The 27,170-nt window shown below is 35.9% G+C and overlaps 1 protein-coding gene across 7 annotated transcripts in view; it reads left to right on the top strand.

Moving 5' to 3' along the window:
• dmd (dystrophin) overlaps positions 1-27,170 on the top strand; it is a 108,634-nt gene that overhangs the window by 33,542 nt on the left and 47,922 nt on the right. For 5 of the 7 annotated variants that reach the window (XR_009434249.1, XM_059553675.1, XM_059553674.1 and 2 more), the window contains exons 1-28: positions 9,694-9,807; positions 10,401-10,556; positions 10,758-10,928; positions 12,032-12,214; positions 12,514-12,648; positions 13,920-14,072; positions 14,149-14,310; positions 14,619-14,729; positions 15,916-16,089; positions 16,319-16,474; positions 16,894-17,064; positions 17,325-17,504; positions 18,359-18,481; positions 19,640-19,810; positions 20,009-20,125; positions 20,401-20,535; positions 20,878-21,030; positions 21,235-21,405; positions 22,318-22,428; positions 22,625-22,770; positions 22,962-23,085; positions 23,758-23,933; positions 24,097-24,244; positions 24,404-24,535; positions 25,443-25,592; positions 26,200-26,280; positions 26,475-26,556; positions 26,688-26,854. Coding sequence is in view for 6 of the 7 variants with exons in the window: in XM_059553675.1 (XP_059409658.1) it covers positions 9,721-9,807; positions 10,401-10,556; positions 10,758-10,928; positions 12,032-12,214; positions 12,514-12,648; positions 13,920-14,072; positions 14,149-14,310; positions 14,619-14,729; positions 15,916-16,089; positions 16,319-16,474; positions 16,894-17,064; positions 17,325-17,504; positions 18,359-18,481; positions 19,640-19,810; positions 20,009-20,125; positions 20,401-20,535; positions 20,878-21,030; positions 21,235-21,405; positions 22,318-22,428; positions 22,625-22,770; positions 22,962-23,085; positions 23,758-23,933; positions 24,097-24,244; positions 24,404-24,535; positions 25,443-25,592; positions 26,200-26,280; positions 26,475-26,556; positions 26,688-26,854 (4,026 nt within the window). In the remaining variant the exon portion in view is untranslated. Of the gene's footprint in view, positions 1-4,718; positions 4,900-5,472; positions 5,619-7,810; positions 8,024-9,693; positions 9,808-10,400; positions 10,557-10,757; positions 10,929-12,031; positions 12,215-12,513; positions 12,649-13,919; positions 14,073-14,148; positions 14,311-14,618; positions 14,730-15,915; positions 16,090-16,318; positions 16,475-16,893; positions 17,065-17,324; positions 17,505-18,358; positions 18,482-19,639; positions 19,811-20,008; positions 20,126-20,400; positions 20,536-20,877; positions 21,031-21,234; positions 21,406-22,317; positions 22,429-22,624; positions 22,771-22,961; positions 23,086-23,757; positions 23,934-24,096; positions 24,245-24,403; positions 24,536-25,442; positions 25,593-26,199; positions 26,281-26,474; positions 26,557-26,687; positions 26,855-27,170 lie in introns of those variants that run through there. The other 2 variants (XM_059553680.1, XM_059553673.1) reach the window with 2 other exon arrangements.

Genomic DNA, 27,170 nt, shown 5'->3' with positions numbered 1-27,170 from the left:
GGGAATGGGAAATGACACTCTGATTGGTGTATTGAACGTTACGCCCATTACTCATTAAGAGAATAGGGACAACCCATTCCAAAAATGACCGTTTTTCCATCGTTAAAATAGCAAAAGTGGATTTGGACACGCCCTGAGTGCACCTGCGCTGTGCGCTTTACACTTTGCGTTTAGATCGTTAAAATAGGGCCCCTAATGATTGTTTTGTTTCCTACAAACACACAGCTTTTCACTTCACAAGGTGTTGATTGATGGACTAAAGTTGTGTGGATTACTTATGGATTATTGTCATGTTTTTATCAGCTGCTTGAACGCTCATTCTGACGGCACCCATTCACTGCAGAGGATCCATGGGTGAGCAAGTAATGTAAATTGCTTCTAAATAAAACTCATCTACATCTTGGATGACCTGAGGTTGAGTAAGCTTTCAGCAAATGTTCAATTTAGAGTAAATTATTTATCTGAAAATTGTTAACTACATTCTTCTATTTTAACAAGTTTTTCTTATAGATTATTCTGAAAAGGCGTAATTTTTGTTTTGTTTTTATTAAAAGATAAGTGCATGAGATGTTAAAATTCTTAGTTATGGTTTCTGGGTTTTGCTGACAGGTACAATATAGTTGCCTCTTTTCTTTTTTCATTGCATTTTGACAGGTTCACAAAACATTCTGGAGTAATTCTATCTTTCATGTCAAAAGATCAAGGAAAATCAATTTCTCTTCAAATGACCCCTTTGACGGGGACTAAGGCTGGCCTGGCTGGTGAATTTTAACTGCAGTTAGATTTTTATGTGATTTAGCTCTGATGATGGTACTTATATTGGGTGATTTAATTGAAAGAGGAACACATTTCTACTGTCTGATGGCTGTGGACTATGTTATGTGGGGTAGACGTGGCCTGTGAGATTAATGAATATGATATAACAGGCACAGAGACAAGTTGTGTGATTAAAAAAGTTTTGAGTGATCAAAGCTCTGCAGGTTTAAAGTCTTTCTTTGTTCATCTGTTCTTACCTCTTTTATCCTTGAGTATATCTGTATCTGACAGCTTGCTATATGAATGTATTTCTCGCTTCTGTCTCTTTACCAGATCCTTGTTTCTGTAATATGTCTTTCAGAAGAGACATGTCTCCCTAAAGACCTTGAGTGTCTGTGATAATTTCATCATTTGATGTGATTAACTCATTCCTTATCTTTTTTATGCCCCAGGTTTACTAATTTAATGCATCACATACACATATATGAAGACTGACGCTAACCCTCAATATACCCAAATAAGCATATTAATGAATATAATTATATTAATAGTTATCAATTAAATTATTATTGTATATCAAATTGTACATTTGCAGAAAGAGTAATTATAGTACAATATACTGTATGTCAATATATACTATATGCTGTGTGTGTGTGTGTGTGTGTGTATATATGTTTATATATATATATATAATATAAACACTGAACAAAATTATAAATGCAACACTTTTGTTTATGTCCCCATTTTTTCATGAGCTGAACTCAAAGATCTAAGACTTTTTCTATGTACACAAAAGGCCTATTTCTCTCAAATGTTGTTCACAAATCTGTCTAAATCTGTGTTAGTGAGCACCACAGCCCAGGACCTCCACATCCAGCATCTTCACCTCCAAGATCATCTGAGACCAGCGACCCGGAGAGCTGCTGCAACAATCGGTTTGCATAACCAAAGAATTTCGGCAAAAACTGTCAGAAACCATCTCAGGGAAGCTCGTCGTCCTCATCGGGGTCTCGACCTCATTGCAGTTCATCATCGTAACCGACTTGAGTGGGCAATTGCTCACATTCGATGGCGTCTGGCACTTTGGAGAGGTGTTCTCTTTACGGATGAATCCCATGTTTCACTTTAAAGGGCAGAAAGCAGACAGTGTGTATGGCGTTGTGTGGGTGAGCGGTTTGCTGATGTCAGTGTTGTGGATCGAGTGGCCCATGGTGGCAGTGGGGTTATGGTATGGGCAGGCGTATGTTATGGACAATGAAAACAGGTGCATTTTATTGAGGGCATTTTGAATGCACAGAGATACTGTGACGAGATCTTGAGGCCCATTGTTGTGCCATTCATCCACGACCATCACCTCATGTTGCAGCATGATAATCCACGGCCCCATGTTACAAGGATCTGTACACAATTCCTGGAAGCTGAAAACATCCCAGTTCTTGCATGGCCAGCATACTCACTGGACATTTCACCCATTGAGCACGTTTGGGATGCTCTGGATCAGCGAATACAGTGTTTCTCAGTTCCTGCCAATATCCAGCAACTTCGCACAGCCATTGAAGAGCAGTGGACCAACATTCCACATGCAACAATCAACAACCTGATCAACTCTATGTGAAGGAGAGGTTTTGCACTGCGTGAGGCAAATGGTGGTCACACCAGATACAGACTGGTTTTAGAGTGGCCTTTTATTATGGCCAGCCTAAGGCACACCACTGTGCAATAATCATGCTGCCTAATCAGCATCTTCATATGGCACACCTGTGAGGTGGATGGATTATCTCAGCGAAGGAGAAGTGCTCACTAACACAGATTTAGATAGATTTGTGAATAATTTTTGAGAGAAATAGGCCTTTTGTGTACTTGGAAAAAGTCGTAGATCTTTGAGTTCAGCTCATGAAAAATGGGAGCAAAAAAAAAAGTGTTGCATAAAATAAGTATTGCATCCATCATCAGTTTTCTCAGTAAATATATTTCTAAAGATGCTTTTGACATGAAATTTTCAACAGATGTTTGGTAACAATCCAATTAATTCATACATACAAAGAACCCAAAACAAATTAAGTTCAGAAATTAAATTATGTGTAATAAAGTGAAATGACACAGGGAAAACATATTGAACACATGGAGAAAGCGAGCTGCAAAAAGGCATGGAAGGCCAAGACACCCGCAGAAATCTATCAGTAATTAGAAAGCAATCCAAAATGTCAGTGGAAATTAATATAAGTTGGTTCAGTCCCAACTGATCTCCTATAAAAGGGTGTCTCATGACCAATGTGTCAAACAAGAAACATTTCATGGTGGGTAAAAGCAAAGAGGTTTCTCAAGACCTTCACAACCTTATTGCAACCTTATTCCTTGTTGCAAACTCATCCTGATTGCATTTGTTAAAGAAGGATTTCTATACTTCTATAATCCGGAAGTGGAAAGAACATCATTTCACTATAAACCGGCCACGACCAGGTGCTCCTCGCAAGATTTCTGACAGAGGAGTGAAAATAATTATCAGAAGAGTTGTCCAAGAGCCAAGGATCACTTGTAGAGCGCTTCAGAAAGACCTTGAATTAGCAGATACAATTGTCTCAAAGAAAACAATAAGTAATGCATTCAACCGCCGTGGCCTGCACGCTCACCACGCAAAGCTCTATTGCCTGTTGAAGCTCGTTTAAAGTTTGCTGCACAACATTTACACAAACCAGTGAAATACTGCCATAATACACACCATGTTTGGAGGTCAAATGGCACTGCACATCACCCCAAAACATTATGGTGTGGCACTGGCAAAATTCATATAATTGAAGGAAGGATGAATGAAAATTTTTTTGTTAAAAATATGCTGCCATCTACCAGAATGATGAAGATTAAACAAGGGTGGAAATTCAAGCAAGACAATGATCCAAACACACACATTCAAACTCCCATTTGGTTTCAGCGACAGAAAATAAAGCTGTTGGAATGGCCCAGCCAATCACCTGACTTGAATCCAATAGAAAATCTATGGAAAGAACCAAAGATTGAAGTTCATAGAAGAAGCCCACAGAACTTTCAAGATTTGAAGACTGTTTTTGTGGAGGAATGGGCCAAAATTTCACCTGAGCAATGCATGTGACTAGTTTCTCCATACAGTAGGCGTCTTGAAGCTATCACTACCAACAAAGGCTTTTGTACAAAGTATGAAATAAATTTCAGTAAGTGTGGTCAAGCGTGTATTGTTTTAAATGTATGTATGGATTACTTGGGTTGTTACCGACATCTGGTGAAAATTTCATGTCAACAGCACCTTCAGAAACATATTTATTGAGAAAAATGTTGATGGGTGATAATGGTGATATATATATATTTCTCTCTGCAAATGTTGATATACAATATCTTACATCTCTCTCTCTCTCTCTCTCTCTCTCTGTTTCAATTACAAAAATAATATATATCAATTACAAAAAAATGATAAACATTGTGATATTTCACGTCAACCTATCTTGAAAAAAAGGAAACAAAATCTCATATGGTAGCAGACAGCAAAATGTAATTTAAGTTACTACATTACTATTTTTATTGGTTCAATAAAAATACAGTTTTATTAAAACTATTTTATTGCAGTTGTAATTTATATACAGCATATCATAAATAATCTCTAATATACACTTACTAAAGGACAGGAGATGCAATGAAAAAAGTGTGAAAAGAAAACTCAAAGCTAAAGAAGAGATTTTATGAAGTTTTTATTGAATTTGTGAAGTCTGTAAAAACATTTGCCTCGCAACAAAACAACATTCTTTGTATTTGAATCAGTATAGACATTTTGAAGTTACGAGTCAAGTTATAAGTGCTAAATATTCATGTTTGTTCCCACTTCAGGTGACAAGGGCTGACAGCAAAAAGATGGGGCCATTTTCCTGCCAGTATTTGTGCCATTATGTGACTTAGCTTGAAACGTTACAAGCCCAATGCTTTATTACCTTTCACAGGATGAGATCGCTCGCCTCTCCGCTCTACAACCACAAGTGGACAAGCTGCATGAACAACTTCAGGAGCTGCAGCAGAAAGAAGAGGCGCCTGTTCTCTTTGATGCTGACATCTCTGCCTTCCAAGAGCACTACCACCATGTCCTGGAGGACCTGAGGGCCAGGGAAAGACAACTTGTTCTGGGTGAGGGGTGTCTAGTGCTATGCTATTTGGGTTAACGTTGAGGGAGTTTAAAAGTGGATCACTCATATACTGAACTATGAAAGCACTTGTATGTAGGATTCAGAGTGCAGTGTGGTCTGGTTGGGTAACGTTAGCCTCTGAGCTGGCAGCATTTTCATAAATCTTTCAAATCAACGAGCATCTCTATCCTATTATGCTACAAAAGCATCTGAAACTTTCATGGCCTTGTTCTAAATTTTAAGTACTCTCTGGCTGAAAGATAGTTCATGTCTAATGAGTTTCAATTTAGAAAGATTCTTAAACTATTTTCTATGCTGATTGTGTGAGAAAATCTTCCGAATTATGCAGAATTCTAAAATGTGATTTAAAAATGACTCTGAGAGTACTTCACCTTTGAATAATTGCTGAAACATAACCAGATGATTTGATAATTAATTGTTTTTGAAAACAAAGGAAAGTTTGGGGCATTTGTTAAATATTGTGAATGATGTACATTAATTATTTGTGGAAAACTGCAGGACTGCTGGCTGGAGACTGTTCAGACATGTTTCCTTTTCTTTTCTCTTGTATTAGTCCAGTCTAGTCTTCCACCAGCACGTTATAAAGATGTGATGGCAGCGCTGCTGGCCTGGCTACAGCAGTGTGAAAATAAACTAGCCATACCCTCCACAGCAGTGACTGAGTACCCTGTCATGGAGCAGAGGCTCAAAGACATCAAGGTATGAGATTTTACTGAAAAGCTTAAGACTCATTTAAAATAAATAAATGTATAAACAAATACACACATGCATGGTTATATTTAGGAAAAATGTTATGTTTATATATATATATATATATATATATATATATATATATATATATATACAGTACAGACCAAAAGTTTTGACACACCTGACTATGAAAATTGTAGATTCACACTGAAGGCATCAAAACTATGAATTAACACATGTGGAATTATATATGGAATTATATACATAACAAAAAAGTGTGAAACAACTGAAAATATGTCATATTGTAGGTTATTCAAAGTAGCCACCTTTTGCTTTGATTACTGCTTTGCACACTCTTGGCATTCTCTTGATGAGCTTCAAGAGGTAGTCACCTGAAATGGTCTTCCAACAGTCTTGAAGGAGTTCCCCGAGAGATGCTTAGCACTTGTTGGCCCTTTTGCCTTCAGTCTGCGGTCCAGCTCACCCCTAAACCATCTCGATTGGGTTCAGGTCCGGTGACTGTGGAGGCCAGGTCATCTGGCGCAGCACCCCATCACTCTCCTTCTTGGTCAAATAGCCCTTGATGCCTTGAGTGTGACTCTACAATTTTCATAGTCATGAAAATAAAGAAAACTCTTTGAATGAGAAGGTGTGTCCAAACTTTTGGTCTGTACTATATATATATATATATATATATATATATATATATATATATATATATATATATATATATATATATATATATATATATATATATATATATATATATATATATATATATGTGTATATGTGTGTGTGTGTGTGTGTGTATTTATATGCACATAAGAAATATACAAATATACACAGTACACACACATATACTTTATATAAACAAAAACTCTTATTTTGGATGTGATTCATCACAATTAATCATTTGACAGCATTATTAAAACTGCCCATTATGCAATTTTTAAGGTGCATAATATTGTTTTGGGAGTCTCCTACAATAGGCTTACATGCATGCAAGGTCAAACAATGCTTTCCTTTTCTGAAAATATGCATTTAATATCACCCCATTTTCCAAAGATTTTTAAAAGATTAGTTTGAAGAAGTTCTAAGATTCAGTCTCTCTAAAACCCTCCTTTCTGTGAGCCTACTCTGCTCTTATTGTTCAGATGGCCCAGTCTGTTGTGATTGGTCTACAGCGTACAGAAATGATACACCCAATGCCATATTTCAGTATTTTGAACACTTGATAGAAAATATTTATGCTGGACAACGATTAATCGTTATCAATCGCATCCCAAACAAAGGTTTCTGTTTACATAATATGTTTGTGTACGGTGTATATTTATTATGTATAAATAAATACACATGCATGTATATATTTAAGAAAAATGTTTGTTTATATATTATATATATATATATATATATATATATATATATATATATATATAACTATTTATATACTGTTCAATTATTTATTTTGGGAGACAATACCATTATTTAACTTTATAGAAATTTTTTATTTTAAATTGTAATAATTTTACAGTATTACTAGTTTTACTGTATTTTTGATCAAATAAATGCATATTTTGTGAACATAAAAAAACATTAGAAAATATTAAAGACCCCCAGTATTTGAATAGAAGTGTTTACACATACAAATAGTTTAATTCTATCCAGACACTACTGACACAATCTACTGACTTTATTTGCAGTGTGTGTTCTGATTTTTAAATGCAATTTGCAGAATTATGCTAAATTAATTCAAACCATTCCATTCATTTTAAAATGTGTTTATTTTAATAGTGAAAGTGTTAAATGGGGCTGAAAGCATTATTTAATTGTACAGGATTTCAAGTGTGATATGCACATTCATCTGGGATATGAGAAAGTAAATTCAATCAATTACACAGAATTTACGGTAAGATTTAGTATCAATGAAATAAATAAAAATCAGTGCTACTTTGGTTTCTAGTAGGTTGATTTGGTTTCTAGGAGATTGTACCACTTAATTTGATAATAAGCTATTATAAATATGGAACATATTTACCATAATGACACATTTACTATGGTAGATCATGAGGAACAAGTTATTTATTAATATCTTTTTAAATCGGTCAATATTCATAGATTTATCTATTATTAGTATTTTTGTTAAATGTACTTTTTAACTGACTTTTTTATGCACATTGAGTGAGTGCCAAAAATTTTTTCAGGCAATTCAAGCAGCACAGAAGGACCATCAGGGTGACATGGATGACCTCAATACAATGGCTGAGCAGGTGTTCCAGAAAGCGCCTCCAGAGATCTGTCAGAAGTACCGGACCGAGCTGGACAATGTGATGGTGCGCTGGAGACGTGTGTCTGAGCAGCTGGAGGAGAATATGCAGAAGCTGCAGGATCACATGACCAAATTACAGCAGTTCCAGGCATGTACTGAAACAATATGCTGATGAGGCTTTTCCTCAAATTACACTGCTCTAGTTTCTCTGAAGCAGACACACTTCACCTACACCACGCTGGGTGCTTTCCAAGTAAAATGTACTGGAATGCAGGAACCTGAAGATGTTGGCTGTGTCTCAGCATCTAGTCAGCTGCCTACAACCTTAAAGCTTACAAGATTTTGAACTACATCCTTCCTAGAAGAGAAATTTATTGCTTAAATGTTACCGTTTTATACAGTATCTCAGGTGATGATTCTCGGTTCAATAGAAATTAAGCTCAGTCAACAGCATTTGTCACTTGTAATAACTTGTCACTTGTTTTCTTAAAAAAAGAGCAAATTCAAGGTTACACGGAGGCACTTACATTGCAAGTGATTGAGACCTTTAAATATGCAGCTTGTAATTTTGTAAAACACTTCCTATTCATTCTTTCATTAAAATGTGTATTATTTGAGCTGTAAAGTTTTTCTCATTACTTTTAAGGTCATTTAAAGATTTCAGACATTGTCATGGCAGCAAACTTGTATACATTGTTATGCTGTTACTTTACACAGAAAAAGGTTACAAAGTAATTTTTAACTAAAATCTTGTTAAAACACTGTTTGATTATTTGTGGTTTCATTCCATTCACATCCAAAATAAAAGAAAAAAGGTGGTAGCCAAAATAAAAAAGATATTAATATATAAATAAAATATGTAAATTATATGATTTAAAAGAAAATACAAAAGTGCAAAAATTGATTGCCTCACTTAAAGGGATACTCCACCCTAAATTGAAAATTTTGTAATTAATCAGTTACCCCGATGTCATTCCAAACCCGCTTTGTTAGTCTTCCGAACACAATTTATGATATTTTGGATGAAACCCGGGAGGCTTGTAACTGTCCCATTGACTGCCAAGTAAATTACACTGTCAAGGTCCAGAAAAGTATGAAAGTCATCATAAGAGCAGTCCATCTGCCATCAGTGGGTCAACCGTAACTTTATGAAGTGACAAGAATACTTTTTGAATGCAAAGAAAACAAAACTAACAACTTTATTCACCAATTTGTCTCCTTTGTGTTTCTCTGCATTACTGTAGTGCCGTTTTGGAGAGTATCCGCTGGACGCAAGCAGCGTACGCTCTTCTGTGACAAATTTTCATTATATTTATTTTCCTCACGTACAAAAAGTATTCTCATCACTTCATAATGTTACGGTTGAACCGGTGAACCACTGATGGCAGATGGATTATTCTGATGATGTCTTTCATATTTTTCTTGACCTTGACAGTGTAATTTACTTGGCAGTCAATGGGATAATCACAAGCCTCCAGGTTTTAATCCAAAATATCTTAAATTGTGTTCTGAAGACAAAAAAAAGCTTTTACGGGTTTGGAACCACATGGGTGTAAGTGATTAATTACTAAATTTTCATTTTGGGGTGGAGTAACCCTTTAATATCTAAAATTATTGTAAAGGAATATGTGTGATTTGTTAGTTTTATGTTAATATTATTGATATTTTTGTAACATTTCTATGGGTTTTTGCAGCAGAGATTGTGACTGCATCTTCAGATAATCAGTGCTTGTTTTTTAATAAATTATGGGAGTTAGCAGTGTTGCGGACATCACATTTCTGCATCTTCAGATAACCCATTATTTCATCCCATTGTAGAATGACACAAAGACTCTGCAGAAGTGGATGGCAGATGTGGATGTATTCCTGAATGAGGAATGGCCAGCTCTGGGAGATGCAGAGGCTTTGGAGAAACAGTTGGAACAGTGCACGGTGAGGACAGTCTTTATTTATTTAGCAATAAAAACTAAGTTTGTGGATTAAACTAGAATAGAGCTCTTGATGCTATACTGACCCAGAGCAAGAAGTGCTAAAATAACAACCGTGATCCAGAAACTCATCATTGTGTTTCACAAACATGGCCCAAAAATTAAAATTCAGAAGAGAGTGCTTTTATGCAGAGGCGAAGCGTAGCTTAAATTAAAGCATTGGTCTGGAAGAAGAAGAGCTGTTTCTCATTAAGATGAAATCTGCAAAAATATGTTGGGAGACCTGCTAATATAGCCGCAGCGGTGGATGAATAAGGCATAAACCCATTGGGACCTGACTCAGTAAAGACCCTGCCTTCTCTTTTCAAGCAATGGCAGGAAATGATTTTTCATATTACTAGTCATGAAAACTGTAGCTTAACACAAAATTACATCTTTCAATGGTATCTCTGTATTTTTGTGCCCTATGGTAAGCTAGCTGCAATAATGGCAATAGCTTCGCTTCTATCTAGTAGAATTGGGTCAATGCATTGGCATGACCTGGTTTTCAGGATGGCCAAGACCATCTATTTCAAACATTCTCCTTTGATTTGTCAGGCTCTGGTGAACGACATCCACACCGTCCAACCAAGTCTGAATGGCATCAATGAGGTGGGACTGGCCTTGAAGAGGGAAGCTGAGATACCGTTTGCCATCAAAATACAGAAGATGCTTGATGAGCTCAATGCTCAGTGGGAGCTCATTTGCAAACAGGTAATTAACGGGCCACATGGGCTTACGGTGCATTATACTAATTAATTACGAGGTGAGGTACAATTGAGTCATTTTTAAAGGCCCACGCATACCATTTTCACACCTAGGCGATATGTAAGTGAAACTTTGATGTTATTAGAATTTTCTTTGCAGTCTTCAGGTAGTCATTAAAACAAAACAAATATTTTTGTTGGTCCTCAGGCATATGCAAAGAAATCAGCCCTGAAAGGAGGGCTGGACATGACGATGAGTTTGAGGAAAGAGATGCAGGAAATGCAGGAGTGGATCACTCAGGCGGAGGAAGAGTATCTGGAACGAGACTTTCAGTACAAGACACCTGAGGAGCTTCATAGGGCGGTGGAGGAACTGAAGGTTTGAGTCTTTTAAACATGTTTCTTCAGAGGAAGATGTCATTGTTTAGAAAAATAAACGGAGTTGTCAATTGTCAATGATCTTTTTTCTGGAAAATTAAAAGCCAAAACAACTGTTATAGCTAAAATGATTAATTTAGATAATTTTGTCTTGAAAGAATTTGGTTAAAACATACAAAAATCACTCAGCCTAACAATTTGAGATATTATTAAATAGATACATAGCAGTAATGTGTTTTTTTTTCTTAGGGAAAAAATCTGAGTAGGTGAAACAAAAGAATTGTCTCTATTTGTTCTTCATTTATTATAGTTGTTTATATATAGTATTATAAAGGTTATATATATATATATATATATTTATTAATATTGATCATGTGGTTACAGGGTTGGATTTTTGGACTGACTAACTATCAGTAAATTAAAGTATTAAAATATTTTAGTTCTACAAAAAAAGTTGATTGATGTCAAAATGATGACATTTATTATATGATTTCTAATGCGGGAAGAAAAGATCATGACCACTGAGGTGGAACAAGCCAAAATCAAAATTTTAAGAGGGAGATAGACATTGTTTGAATACTTTTCATGCTATGTTAGTTTAATGTTCGATAATAGCTTATCTAACACATCTAATCTCACTAGAGAACATGGGATTTGTGTCTTCATTGCTTTTAACAACAGTCAGGGGACACCAATTTGTAGCCCATTGATTGAAAGTACAGAGACACCAGAAAAGAAAAACGAACATGTTGTACTAAGAACAAAGTGTTTGAGAAGTTCCCCAGACAGTTGTTATGATAGCAGAAGACTGACACCCAGACAACTGAAATATATTAATTTCCTAACAGGTTCCATCTCAGTGCACAGATGCTTTTCACCTCTATGTGATCCTGTTGCTTTGTGCTTTTCATGAAGTAAATGGGGCACATTTTTGTTTAACTTGCCAAGTTCAACAGTCAGTAGCAGGGATCTTGTATTGTCTCTGTCCCAGTGCCAAACTTAGCTTAACTTTGCAAACGGAAGCTTAAGAGAATCCTGATGTTCACTAACCTTGGTGAAAACGTCTGAATGCTCACATAATCTCCTCTACTCTCTCCCACTCAGCGGGCTCAAGAGGAAGTCCATCAAAAGGAAACAAAGGTGAAGTTACTGACGGATAAAGTCACCAATTTCATTTCAAAGGCTCCTCCTGCGGCCCATGATGCCCTAAAGGCAGAACTGGATGTTTTGACATCTAACTACCAGCGACTGTGCAGCCGGCTCGATGGAAAATGCAAGACTTTAGAGGTGAGCTTGATATTGTGCCAGTGATGGGGTTGTTCTCGGGAGTCAGATAGTGTCTCGTATATTGACATTTATTCATTTGGCAGACGCTTTCATCCAAAGCAACTTAAAGTCCTTTTTAGATTTACACTTTATCAGTGTGTGTGTGTTCCCTGGGAATCAAACCCAAGACTTTGATGTAGCCAGCGCCAGGCTCTTTCGGTTCAAACCACTAATGTGCTTCTTCTAACCTTTGATCAAATTCTCAGGACCCAGGCCCAATGTGATATATTTGACTAACCCGTTTCTGTTGGCTGTTGTAGGAGGTGTGGGCATGCTGGTGTGAGCTGCTCTCTTATTTGGAGTTGGAGAATGCCTGGATGGACCTACTGGAGAAGAAACTTGATGAAACCGAAAGCCTTCAAGGAGGTGTAGAGGAAATAGAAGAAGCTTTGACTGTGAGTGCTAAAAGTCTTTGAGATGAACTTCAGAGATATTATAAGACTGTTTACCAAAAGAGAAAGCCTCTTAAAAGCCAGTCATATAAAAAAAATTGGTTTCTTGAGGTTGTTTTAAAAGAATAATTTTTGGTCTGGTTTTCACATAAGGAAACAAACATTGAGTCGCATGCTCTGTTCCTCCTTTTTAAAGCTTGACAGCCTGTGTTCACCATGACATGTTGATTTTAAAAGAGCTGTATAAATAGATTTCTTTTTGCGTTCTACTGGAAAATGAGAGCAGACAGGTTTAGAATGACATGAGTGTGAGTAAATGATGACACAGTTTTCATTTTAGCTAAGAGTTTGACTTGGAAAGGTCACTCTGTCCCAGAGGAACATTTTATTGTTTAGCGGTTACTCTTTCATATTGCAGGACACCGACCTAAGCCATTCTTATCTGAGATTCCACTTTGTCTCAAAAGTTTCTCTGATGATTATTGATGATCTCTTCTGAAACTGAGACTAGAGCAGTCTGAGACTAGAAATAGAGCAGTGTTTTCCAAACATGATTGACGAAACGAACATGTTTGAAAATTATAATTTAAGTGGAAAATTAAAATAAATTAATAAATAAAAAAACTCTGAATAATAACACTGTTCAAAAGCAGTTATTTTCCAAATCATATTTCAAATTTTAATCGCAACTTTTTTTTGTCAAAGTTGTGCAGCCCTGTATACTGTATAATAACAATAATAATAATAATAAATAAAAATGAAACACTTACTAAACATTATTAAATATTTTATTTGTTTACTAATTGACATCAGAGAACCACGAATATGAGAATTTGTTGTTAAATTATTGAAATATTAACAACTTTATGGGTATTTTGAGTAAATATTTTACATCTAAGGGGTTTAACTGACAGAAACGTTTGAGAAGCCCCTGCTCTTGAGGTTACACACATTTTACAAAACTGAGAATTAGGAGACTTTAGCAAAACATTTATTGACTTAGCAGACCCTTTTATCCAAAACGACTTTAAAAATGAGGAATGCTACTAGAACAAGCACAAGTTTGTTGCCTAATAGAAAATGTGAGATATTAAATAGATCTCATTTGTGATTTTTCTTTCCTATGAGCTAATACATGCACTTACTATCATAAAATAGTAATATCAAAAATTCAATTTTGCATCATCACCGTGGAAAGCATCTTTAATTAAGTTTTCTGTTTTCAAATTACATCTAAATCATAGGTATTAAAGTGGTTTCCCATTCCCTTCCAGTCTTTAGACACCATGATTAGAGAGCATCCTGAATATAACCGCAACCAGATCGGTGAATTAGCCCAGACTCTTATGGACGGCCGAGTCCTTGATGAGCTCATACACAAAAAAGTGGAGGACTACAACACACGCTGGGATGAACTAATGCAAAGGGTAGGAACTTCTTGTATTGCTGCAGCTGAAACGCTAGGTATTTTGATTGTCTTTCTCTTTCTGTTGTCATAAACAGGCTCTACAAAGGCGACAGCAGCTGGAGAAAAGTTTGCAGTGGGCCCAGGAGAATGACAAAACCTTGCGCCTCATTCAGGACTCTCTGAACAACACTGACCGACATTTGACTGCTTACATAGCAGATGGCATAGACGCTGCACAGATACCTCAGGAGGCACAGGTATTCATATCATCTCATAATTTAATTTAATTTAATTTAATTTAATTTAATTTAATTTAATTTAATTTAATTTAATTTAATTTAATTTAATTTAATTTAATTTAATTTAATTTAATTTAATTTAATTTAATTTAATTAATTTAGCAGTTTTCTTCAAAAGCGCTTGTCCTGTGTAGGGTCTCAGGGATTTTCATTTATTTTGTATATATTTTTATTTATATATTTTCATCTTTGATTTATAATTTAGTTATTTAGTTAATTATTATTTAAAGTTAATTATTATTGCCTTATTATTACTCATTAAACAGAAAATTCAGACTGAGTTGAATGGTCATGAGGTGACTCTCGATGACATGAAGAAAAAGGCTGTCGAGGCTGACGCATCAGAGAAAGTGATTGGAGAAATTGATGCGACATATGTAAGAGTCACAGATCATTATAATTTTTAATAGCTTTTTTTTTTTGTCATGTTGCTAGATCCTTCCTTACAGTGGCCCAGTAGTGCAAAACAACAAAATCTGCACAAACAATGGAAACAAGCTGCAACACCACGAAATTAGCACAACACAATGGAAACAACTTGCAACACTGAAATTAGCACAACATAATGGAAACAACTTGCGAAAGTGACGTGACATTCAGCCAAGTATGGTGACCCATACTCAGAATTCGTGCTCTGCATTTAACCCATTCAAAGTGCACACACACAGCAGTGAACACACAAACACTGTGAACACACACCCGGAGCAGTGGGCAGCCATTTATGCTGCGGCGCCCGGGGAGCAGTTGGGGGTTCGATGCCTTGCTCAAGGGCACCTCAGTCGTGGTATTGAAGGTGGAGAGAGAACTATACATGCACTCCCCCCACCCACAATTCCTGCCGGCCCGAGACTCGAACTCACAACCCTTCGATTGTGAGTCCGACTCTCTAACCATTAGGCCACGACTTCCCTCAACAACACTGAAATTAGCACAACACAACTGAAACAAATCACAACACAATGAAACTAGCACACCACATCGGAAACAAGCCACAACATCGAAATTAGCACAACATAATGGAAACAACTCGCAGCACTGAAATTAGCACAGCACAACTGAAACAAATCACAACACAATGAAACTAGCACACCACATCGGAAACAAGCCACAACATCATAGCACAACATAATGGAAACAACTCGCAGCACTGAAATTAGCACAGCACAACTGAAACAAGTCACAACTCAATGAAATTAGAACAACACAATTGAAACAAGCCACAACACAGCAAAATTAGCACAACACAAGAGAAACAAGCCACAATACAATGAAATTAGCACAACACAGCAGAAACAAGTTGCGATACAACAATATTAGCACAACACAAACAAGCCAGAGCCCACTGATATTAGCACAACACAATGGAAACAAGCCACAACACAATAAGCACAACACAACAAAATAAGTTTTGTGCATCGTGTTGTGGCAATTTCCTTGGCTAGTGGAGATTTTGTTGTGTCATGGGTTGCTGGACCACTGCCCTTCCTGCTTAAATACATTCATCATATTATAAACAAGTAATCAATTACCTTAATAAATGCCTGTTTTTTTGTGTCTGTTTAGGATAAACTATTGCATGTTAAAGGCAAGTTCCGGCTTTTCCAAAAGCCAGCTAACTTTGATCAACGGTTGAGGGAATGTGAGCGAGCGTTAGAGGAGGTGAAAGGGAAGCTGGAAGTGCTGAGAATTCGGAGTGTGGAGCAGGAGGTGGTACAGTCACAGTTGGAGCAATGCATGGTGGGTAATGTAGGGTGCTTGGTGTTTTAATAGCCTTTAACCTTATTTTGTTATTGTATGAATAGTTTCGGAGTACCGTACTTCATACAGTATGAAATTTCTTCTGTTTTGTTAAAGTTCTAATTTCTGTTTAATTGTAGTTTTTGTTTAATCATACGTTGCCATTTGGTTCTTGTCAGACAGCAATATCAGACTGAGTTTAATCCCATTCTCTAATTCCCCCATGTAGAAGTTCTATAAGAATCTGAGTGAGCTGAAATCAGAGGTGGAGACAGTGATAAAGACGGGAAGACAGATTGTGCAGAAGCAACAGACAGAACAACCCAAAGAGCTGGACGACAGGCTGACAGCCCTCAAATTCACATACAATGATCTGGGTTCACAGGTATGGGAATACAAGGCTAAATGTAAGACGTGCCGTTCTAGTTTGACACAGCTACTCATTGTGTATTGTTGCTGTTTTTTATTTTAGCACAATACTAATATCATCAAAACCATGAATGTATGGAAATTGTTACAATAAATCAAAAGTATTCTTGAAGAAATCAATACTTTTATTCAGGCAAAATGCATTAAATTAACAGTAGAATTTCTATTTCAAATAAATGCTGTTCTTTTAAACTTTGTTATTTTAAATTGTAATTATATTGTTTTTACAGTATGCACAGTACCTAAACTTTTGAACACAATATATATTTTAGTAACTATCTTTGAAATAGTATTGTAAAAGTTTTGTATAGTAAATAGTTTCCATTTATGTTGAACACTTGTTGGCTGATTTACAAATCATTTGTCTGTGTGCAGGTAACAGAAGGAAAGCAGCAACTGGAGAAGCTTTTGAAGTTATTAAGGAAGTTTAGGAAGGAGGTAAACGGTCTGACAGAATGGTTGGCAATGACTGATGAGGAACTGACGCGCCGCTCTTCAGTGGAAGGCATGCCAAGCGATTTGGATGCAGAGTTGGCTTGGGCAAAGGTAAATGAACTCTACTGGTTTCATTTCAGCTGCATTGTTCATATCTGAAACGGTTTGCTAGTCATTAAAGCAAAAGTTCTTACAAGAAATGACAGTTATGTTATCATTTACACACATATATGTTTTTCCACACCTAAAATGCCATTCAGTAGAACACAAAATTAGATGGATTTAAATTAGAAAAATAGAACTTAAAGTTACTTCATTTTTGACAAGATAAAGTCAAAAACAACCTATTAACTCATCATATTTCCACCCAGGCGACGCAGGAGGACACTGAGCATCATAAGCCACAGCTGAAACTGGTGAGGGAGTTAGCAGAGACCCTGAAGGGTTTACTTCGTAGCCAGGAGAACCTGATTGATGACAAGGTCAGTCTGCTCAACTGCAACTGGATCGCAGTGACATCACGGAGTGAGCAGTGGCTGAAACTCCTGCTGGTGAGCAACCTTCTGACCCTTTCCTGAATCATTTCATTCTAAGCAAAAGTTTTCATATGCTAAATATACCCTACAAGGCTAAATTCATTTCCTTTCAATTTCATATCTCCATATTATTCCTTTAAATCCAGACAGCGATTTCTGGAGGCGGCAATAATGTTATGAAACTGTTAAGCACATTTATCTCCCACTCGTCTTTATTACCTTTCTACTACTTGCGGTTTCCTCCATCATTTTTCTCATCTTTTATCTCTTTGACTATATTTTCTCCTTGCTCTACTTTGTAAATAACTATAAATATCTGAGGGACAATATGTCAAGAGATAAGGCTTGGCCTCTAAGGTATAACGAAACGATTAAAGAAATATTTCACCCAAACTTGAAAATTCTGAACCTGTATGACTTACTTTCTATCATGTTATGCAAAAGGTTTTCACTTTTCACTCTTTTCCATGCTGTTGAAGAGAGACTTTTTCATGCTTCATAATGGACATAAGAGTATTGAAAAAAACTGATCAGTCTTCTGAAGTCGTAAAATGAAATCTATGTCAAAAAAGGATACAAAAGCCTCATAATTGAATCATGAAAGTGGTCCATGTGACCTTCTGCTATATTTCACTATAGTTATTATTGAAAATTGCATGGGAAACAATCTTCAAATGTTGTTTTTTTGTGTTCAGCATCAGAGAGAAAGTCATAAAGATTTGGAACAACATGACAGTGAGTAAATAATGACAGAATGTTCATTTTCTGGGTGAACTATTTCTTTAATGTGACGTGAAATTTCCTTGCGCTACAAACTTCCTTTGTGCTAACCAGCCAAATGTATATATAACTCTTCATCTGTCATCCAGGATTATCAGAGTCAAATGAAAACACTTGAGCAGAACATTTCTCAGATCAACACCTGGATGGATCGTGCTGAAGAAATACTGGACGAGATGGACAGCAAGGGCTGTGTCGAGCACGTTATAAAGGTCTTCTCTAGCACATAACACACACTCACAATGAGCTGTTCCACTTGACAACCAACTGTTCTCCATTACTGAGGACTAGAGATTGTTTTATGCAGCCATACTTTTCCATCAAATTAAATAAACAGTTATCAATCTCTTCTGTGACAATGTTTTGATGGCTCATTAATTGGAAGCAATTTGCAGCATATAAAAATCTAGTTTAGGTCATTAGGGAGAACAAAACTGACAGACAGACAAAAAAAAAAAAGTTTTGTAGTTTTATTGATCATCATTTCTGTTGATATATACTGTATGCATTTTGAAGTTTCAGAAGGTTTTTTTGTTTTGTTTTTATATGTAAAAAAAAATATATGTGACTCTGGACCACAAAACCAGTCTTAAGTTGCTGGGGTATATTTGTAGCAATAGCCAAACATACATTGTATGGGTCAAAAAAATTTTTTATGCCAAAAGTTATTAGTATATTAAGTAAAGATCATGTTTCATGAAGATATTTTGTAAGTTTCATACTCTAAATATATTAAGACTTAATTTTTTATTTGTAATATGCATTGACTAAGAACTTCATTTGGACAATAAATAAAATGTTTATTATTTATTTTTTGTACATTTTATCTCAGCCAGATATTGTCCTATCCTAATAAAACCATTCATCAATGAAAAGCTTATTTATTCAGCTTTCATTGATGTATAAATATCAGTTTTTAAAAATTGGGCTTTTGTGGTCCAAGGTCACAAATATCAGTGCTGTCAAACAATTAATCGCGATTAATCACATCCCAAATACATTTTTGTTTATGTAATATATGTGTGTGTACTGTGTATATTTATATATTTGTAAATGTGTATATATAAATACACACACATACAGTATATTGTTTGAAAATATTAACATGTATTAACATGTATTTACATGCATATATTTATATTCATAAATATATTTAATGTACAAATATAATATATTTGTCTTAAATATATTCATGCATGTCTTTGTATTTATACACACATATATTATGTAAACAAAAACTTTTATTATGGATGCAATTAATCATGATTAATCATTTGACAGCACTAATATATATAACAACCCCCCCCCCCCCCCCCAAAAAAAAAATCTAGCGCTCAAAATTGATGTCTTCTTATTGTTTGAATTTCTAGGGTTTGCGGATGGAGCTGGAGGAGGTGAAGGGGAAGGTTGAAGCGGTGCAGGTTCTGGCAGAGGACCTTATAAAGAACAGAGGGGAACACTGTAAAGCTCAAGTGAAACCAAAGCTAGAACAGCTCAATCAACGATTTGACATTGTTGCAAAGAGGATTTTAATGGGACAGGTAGTGTTATGAAATGCTGTATGTCTTATATACGTGTACAAATACATAGAACACAGAGCCATGGTGAGCCATCCGATTTCCCTTCTTTTGTTGATCCTTAAATTCGGCAGAGACATTGTCTTATTATCCCACTTAGAAAATAGATTTTTTTGTGTGTATATAATTGGATTTTTATATATTTGATCATATTTTTTCCAGGCCTCCTCTCAAGAATTAGATGAGTACCACAGACAGGCTAATATATGGCTCCAGGTGCTGGACGAGGAGATTAAATTAGGTGAAAGTCTAAAAGAGGAAGATTTCCTGGAGGATGCGGTAAGAAAATACTCTCAGCTGTTTCTTTGGCTAAAATTAATTTCAGTCACCGCACAGGCAGCGAATAGCTGAAACAGCCTCCGAGCTTATCGTAAAGATCTCATGACAAGAAACATAATGAGTTTCAGGGAATGTATCTGGTTCATGAGTAACAAATGCTGGCACAGTACATCATTACATTGCTTATGGGTTTTAACGGCTGAAATTGTTTAATAGGTAGATAGACTGATAGATTTGACAGAATTTGCTAATTCTGTCTGCTATTTCATTCACAGGGCATAGATGAGGATGCCCTAAATGAACTATTCTTAAAAGGAGAAAATCTCCTCAAGAGAACTCCTAGGGAGGAGAAAAGAGAGGCTGTCCATGAGAAACACAATCTTCTTCATGACAAATATGACACTCTGAAGGTAATTATTTTGCATGCTGCCACATGTCGAGCACACATTTGATGCATTTTCAAAGTTTACAAGGTCAAAACTGGAATAAGAAAGGTCACACTTCGGTTACAGTAGGTTAGAAACATGGTCAAAACTAAGTTCAGGGAGGGCGTTAGTTTCTAGAGTAGTTACTATCGTACTATCAGCACTCAGTCAAACCCTATATATCAATATAGGGTTTGGGCTCGAGTTGGTATGTTAAACTTGGGTATATTATGTTTTGCTGGGTTATATAATCGTAGTTTTTACTGTTTTTGGTGTATGAATGTACCATATGTAAAAAGGCTTAATATATTCATTCTGCATTTATAGAATCTGAGAGCCCTGAGAAAGAAGAAGGCCCTTGCTCTTGCCCCGCAGTGGTACCAGTTCTGTAAGAAAACAGATGACATGATGCAGTGGCTGGACAAAATTACGAAGACCTTAGCAGAGCTTCCTGATCCCCCCGAGGAGCCCCGAGTGAAAGTGAGAGTGGGAGTTCCTGTGTACACTACCAGTCTTAATTATTTTTTATATTCTTAGATTTTAGCTTCTTCAAAGTAGCCTTTTCAAAGTTCTTCCCACCAGGGATGTTTTTTAAAAAGTATAAAGGGGCTTACTGTGTCTTTTAAGTCACTTTGCTTCACCAAAGACTGTGCACCAAAACAATTGATGTATGTTCTCCATCAGGCAGTAGGTTCTGAGATTGAACAGCAGCGTCTGAAGTTGGAGGACTTGCGTGGACTGGGCCGTCTGCTTTCTGAGGGCGGAGCTGCCAAGCTGGTGGAGCCCCGCCTCCTCCCAGTCAATAGACGCTGGGCGGAGCTGGATGTTAATTTCACTCAAGTGCACCACAAAAGTGTAAGTGTGCTCTTGGTGATAAAAAAAGCCCATAGATGTTGGCTTAACAACATTATGTATTCCTATATATATATGCATATGCATTTTCAATATTTACTTTCTTTTTAATACTAATAAAATTAGAAAAATAATATTATATATATATATATATATATATATATATATATATATATATATAATATTATTTTTCTAATTTTATTAGTATTAAAAAGAAAGTAAATATTGAAAATGCATATTTTATATATGACCCTGGACCACAAAACTTAAGTTGCTGGGGTATATTTGTAATAACAGCCAACAATACATTGTATGGGTAAAAAATTATTTATTTTATAATTTATTTTATGCCAAAAATCATTAGGATATTAAGATGTTCCATGAAAATATTCGGTCAATTTTATACCATAAATATATCAAAATGTAATTTTTGTAAGTAATAGGCCTTGCTAAGGACTTCATTTGGACAACTTTAAAGGCGGTTTACTCAATATTTAGATATTTTTGCACCTTCAAATTCCAGATGTTCAAATATTGTCCAATCCTAACAGACCATATATCAATTGAAAGCTTATTTATTCCGCTTTTTAGATGATGTAGAAATTGCAAAAAAAACAAACAAAAAAACATTATGGTTGGTTTTGTAATCCAGGGACACATAAAAAAGTAGCATGTATTGGTAAAATTGTCCTGTGTTAAAATCACTGTAATGTGCTGCATTTTATGGTTTATTGATTTAATCAGGGATTAAAAAACAATTGTAGTTGTATGAAGTGTTTTTATTATTATTATTATAATTTCCTGAACATAAATTTTTCCATCTGTTTATTGCTCTTCATTGAACAGTAATCAGTTTTTTTTTCATCTAAGTAAAATTGAATGAGACACATTTGTTCTCCATCCTCAAATGTTCAGGAGCTGCAGTTTTTGCTGCAGTGTATCGCTGAAAACGAAGCTCTGCTGAACTCTCCTGAGCGCTGGTCTGCAGCATTCATCAACGTTCCCCAACAGGAGAAGTGCCTTAAGGTTATATCATAAACCATGTCTCATTTCTACAAATGATTTTTATTAGCCAATGCATTTTTGTATACATGAGCTGATTCAATCTTATTATTGATTTGCTCGTGAGCTGTACATGAGCACCATTTTTTTTACGCCCACCATTGAAACAGCAGTAAAATGAATATAAATGCTTTAATCAGTTGTGTTACATGTGATTTAGGAGGTTAAAGTTAATCTGGATAAACTGGAGAGTCCAGTGACGGAAGCTCTGGGAAGGGGTCCCTCTCATCCGGAAGAGAGTTTACTTGTCCAGCTGCTCAGAACCAACTGGGAAAACCTTAAAAAGCTATATCATGAACGACTTGCGTAAGGATGAATGACAATACACTGTTGAAATTTGTCTTGTCATTTTAGTCAATAGAATGTTATTAAATAGGCGAATTGTTCCATGGTGTTTATATCTTCTTATAGTACAGTATAGTATTATTCTCAGTACATTCTCTCTCTTTACTCTCTGACTCAATATGTTCTGTTTGTATACTTGTGTTGCTGTCCAGACGCCTTGAAAAAGCCAAGAAATTCAGTGAGGAGCATAAAATGCTTGACAATTGGCTCACAGATGCTGAGAGGACGGTAGTGAAGTATGAAAAAGACCCCATAAATAACAGAGACCACCTCAAGGTAATCATAAATTTAATCTGTGGCTAGAATTTTATTATTTAAATATAATATATAACAAATTGTATGGTGTAGATCAGGGTTCCACAAATCTTGCCCTGGAGGGCCAATCTACAGCAGAGTTTAGCTACAACCCTTATCAAACTCACCTACCTGTGATTTTCTAATGATCCAGAAGACATTGATTAGCATGCTCAGGTGTGTTTGATTAGGGTTAGAGCTAAACTATGCAGGAAAGTGGATCTCTTTGGCCAGATTTGAATATCCCTGGTGTAGATATTAAGACTACCACTAAAGGAATGGTTGACCAAAACAAAATTCAAATGATGTCATGATTTATGCACCCTCATGTGTACCAAACATGTATGAATTGCTTTCTTAGGCAGAAAACAAAAGAAGATATTTTGAAAAATATTGATGACCAAACATTCTAATGGAAATCAGTGGTATCTGAAATAGTTTGGTAACCAACATTCTTCAAAATATCATATTTTATGTTCTACAAAGCAAAGAAAGTCATACAGGTTTGGAACAAGATGAGGTGAGAAAATAATAATGACAGAATTTTCATATTTGGGTGGATTATTCTTAATAACTATTATCTATTTTTAAAGGCAGTAAGTCATGTTAGATTGGTTTTCAGAGCATCCATACTGTGACATTCTACTTTCCCAGGAGCTCCAGGGGGGCTTGGAGAAACAGGAAGCAGCAGTGAAGGGGCTCAATGCTCTTGGGACAGATCTGGCTCCACAGTGCAGTAAGGACGACAGGGACCACATTAAACAGCAGCTCGCCTCTATCAACTCACGCTGGGCCAAAGTGTCCAGCCAGCTCACTGAGATCAAGAGACGGTTAGTAAAAATTCAGGACGCATTAATGCGGGCAGCTTGTGAGAAAGCTGCACACGTTTGAATATCTTAGCATAATTCAATTTGAGCAGCAAACACCTACGTAATTGCCCTCTTTTGTCCTTATTTTGAAGGAATGCATAAATATGGCTGCTGTGTGTTTTAGGTCTGCAGGGGCAAAAATTGTTCTTGCCGAGTTAAATGAAGACATGGGGGAGTTTCAGTCCTGGCTGGATGATGCAGAGGCTGTGGTTGCACTTCCTGTGGAAGCAGGTCACAAGGAACAGCTCAATGCAACATTAGAAAAAGTGAAGGTAAAAATCACTTGCTTAAAAAGATACCACACATGGGGGGGGGGGGGGTTATAGCTTTTAGCTCCATATTAAAATTCAAATTCTCCCATGAGGCAAATACCCAAAAATGAGTCACAAAGACGAGGAGATAATTAGTGTGTGTGTGTGAAAATCTTTTAGGCCCGAGTTGTGGAACTGCCGAGCAGGAAGCAAGTGCTTCATCAGATCAACAGCAAAGGCTCATCTCTCCCAGCTGATAAAGTCAAACCTCTGGAGAAACATCTAAAGGTTATCAACATGCGATGGGCCACGGTAATCTAAATCGTTTCTTTCCTTCTCTACTGTTTGACCTTTCTGGCCCCATTAAATTCAATGATATTGTGACCTTGGCGTAATCACAGCCTAATGAGGGCATTATCATTGAATACTCTGATTCAATGTAATTGTAGATGCATAATAGACCTCTATAATAATACAATATATAATAAATATCTAATAATAAAACCTCTAATACATTAAGATTCATCTCAAGAAAGCATGTTGCATTTTACCCAATAATAGATTCGTTGTATTTTATTTGCATTCTTACATTATTTTCATGACAATGAAGCCCCCTGAATTCTCATTAATTCCTCAAAACTGGTGACAATTCTGTAATGCATTGAATCTTTATATATATATTTGTTTATGTTAGCATAAGTTAAATGCGTTTTTACAAATATGTTATATAAATACTGTACTATTTTGTTGATACAGTGAGATGTATACATTTGAAAGTGTGATTACACTGAAAAAATAATGCACTCAGAAATCGCTTGTAAATTTCACAATTAATTACAAAAACAGCAAGTAACACACAGTGAATTTTTTAAGTGGGAAGACTGAAAAAGTTACTCCAAAAATCTTCTGTTGCAGTGTAATAGTATGATATGTTTACCCTTTTTTTATATTTTGTTCAAGCAGTTATGTTGTTAAGATATTTTATATTTTAAAATGTGACTTTATTGACTTGCAAATGCTGTTTGGGTTCAAATGTTTTTTTTTTTATAAAAAAATTAAAATGTCATCAAAACAACACAAAAAGTGATCATGGTTCTAAAAATAAGCTGTTTTTTATGAAGAATTGGAGTAAAATATAACCTGGACATGTTCTAGAAAGATTGCCTCCTGCAGTGATTTACTGCAAAGAACTTTAAATGTTTCTTTCTCTATTCCAAAGGTGTCCACTGATCTTCCTGAGAAGCAGCGACAAATCGAGGATCTCCTGAGGGATTTGTCTCTGTACCAGGAACAGCTCTCCAAGCTCTCAATTTGGGCCTCCTCTACAAAGAATCATCTTGAGCAGTCCCCTACTGCAGTGGACCCAAAGGTAATCTCAGAGACATGATCAAGCACATATGTAGAACACACTACCCACAGTCCTGATGTTTCATAATACTGCTTTCTGTCTTATTTCAACTTTAGGCAATAATATTTAGCCTGGTGTGGTGTAGTTGGTAGAGGCTCATTGCTTATTTGATCCCTTCATTCATCAACAAGGTGTTTCCAAAGATTAAAGAAACTTTAATGTTGCACTCTATTATAAAAGTCTGATTTAACTTTTTTATGACCCAATATTATTTAACTGTCACCAACTCACTGGTCTTACTTTACACAATCTCTCAAATTTGTAGCTAGAGATTTTTTTTTAGATGACATAGACTGTCAATTTAATTAGACTCCAAATCTAGACACGGGTTTCGCTTCCCTAGACATGGAACTAATGGGTTCAGGAAATCATTTGTTCTTTCAGTTACTGAACTTATGAAAAAAAATCAGTGCATCTGTACTTATGTAGTTTTGAATTGTTTGTGGCTGGTTTACTCTGATTTTACTTACTTTTTTTTTTGTACTTTTTGATTTTGGAGTGACATATGACCTGGACTAGATTGTTCGTTTAATGAAGATTGTTGTTAATTTATTTTTATTTTGTGTAGATTGAGGAGGATGTAAAGGAAAAGAAACCAGCAGTGGAAGCCGTTTTGGCAAAAGAGAGACCACCATGCCAACCAGAGAAGGTGTTTAATCAACCGTGATATTATTAAATATGATCTCAGAAACACTATGACTATGATATTAGATTACTCTGCACACTTCCCAGTAGTATCTACCATCGCTGTACTGTAATGTAATATATCATACTATATTAGTCTATCAGCTTCATGGCATGAAACTTTATTTAATGTAATTCTCCTGGATTGATGTATTCCAGGGGCAGTTTGATGGCCTCAGTGCAGATTGGACATCCATTCAAGTTCTCCTTAAAGACTGGCGAGACAAATGTCAGCTCGCAGGTATGAAATCGCATAATGTGTGATGATTGAAGCTACAATAATATGCTATTAAAATTCACACACATCTCATGTTGCTTATGTGATGTTGGACATCTGAAAGTCTGAACAAAAGATCATTTGTTACTTTCCAGCCGTAACTTTGACTGGTAGTGCAGCAGGAGATGCAGCCCTTGATAAATTCAATAAATCCTGGGCGGAGCTTGATGATTGGCTCAATCTTTTGGATCACATGGTCCAGACTCAGAGAGTAATGGTCGGAGATCTTGACGAGATCAACAAAATGACGGTGAAACTCAAGGTCAGATTGTGACTTTAGCTTGCAGCTCTTATTCCATTTCCACAGTAAAATACTTTGTTTACTGTCTTGCAGGGGCAACATTGAATCTTTTCTCCATACTCCCTAAAGTAGCAAAGAGAATTTAGTTTAACCAAAAATTTTACCAGCTTCCACTCTTTCTATGACCCTTAGAAGTACACAGGCTGTACAGTAAATGTTAATGACCTCTGTTATGATTGGCTAGCTTTTTCACATTTAAAATTAGCAGCAGACTAAACCTTATTATTATTAGTTAAGATATTCATTCAAGGAAAATATTGTTCGATTGAGTTGCAAA

The sequence above is a fragment of the Carassius carassius genome, chromosome 7 (assembly GCF_963082965.1).
Source record: "Carassius carassius chromosome 7, fCarCar2.1, whole genome shotgun sequence".
Taxonomy (NCBI): Eukaryota; Metazoa; Chordata; class Actinopteri; order Cypriniformes; family Cyprinidae; genus Carassius; species Carassius carassius.
The sequence above is the reverse complement of the archived record's forward strand: the minus strand, read 5'-3'. Positions and strand labels throughout refer to the sequence as shown.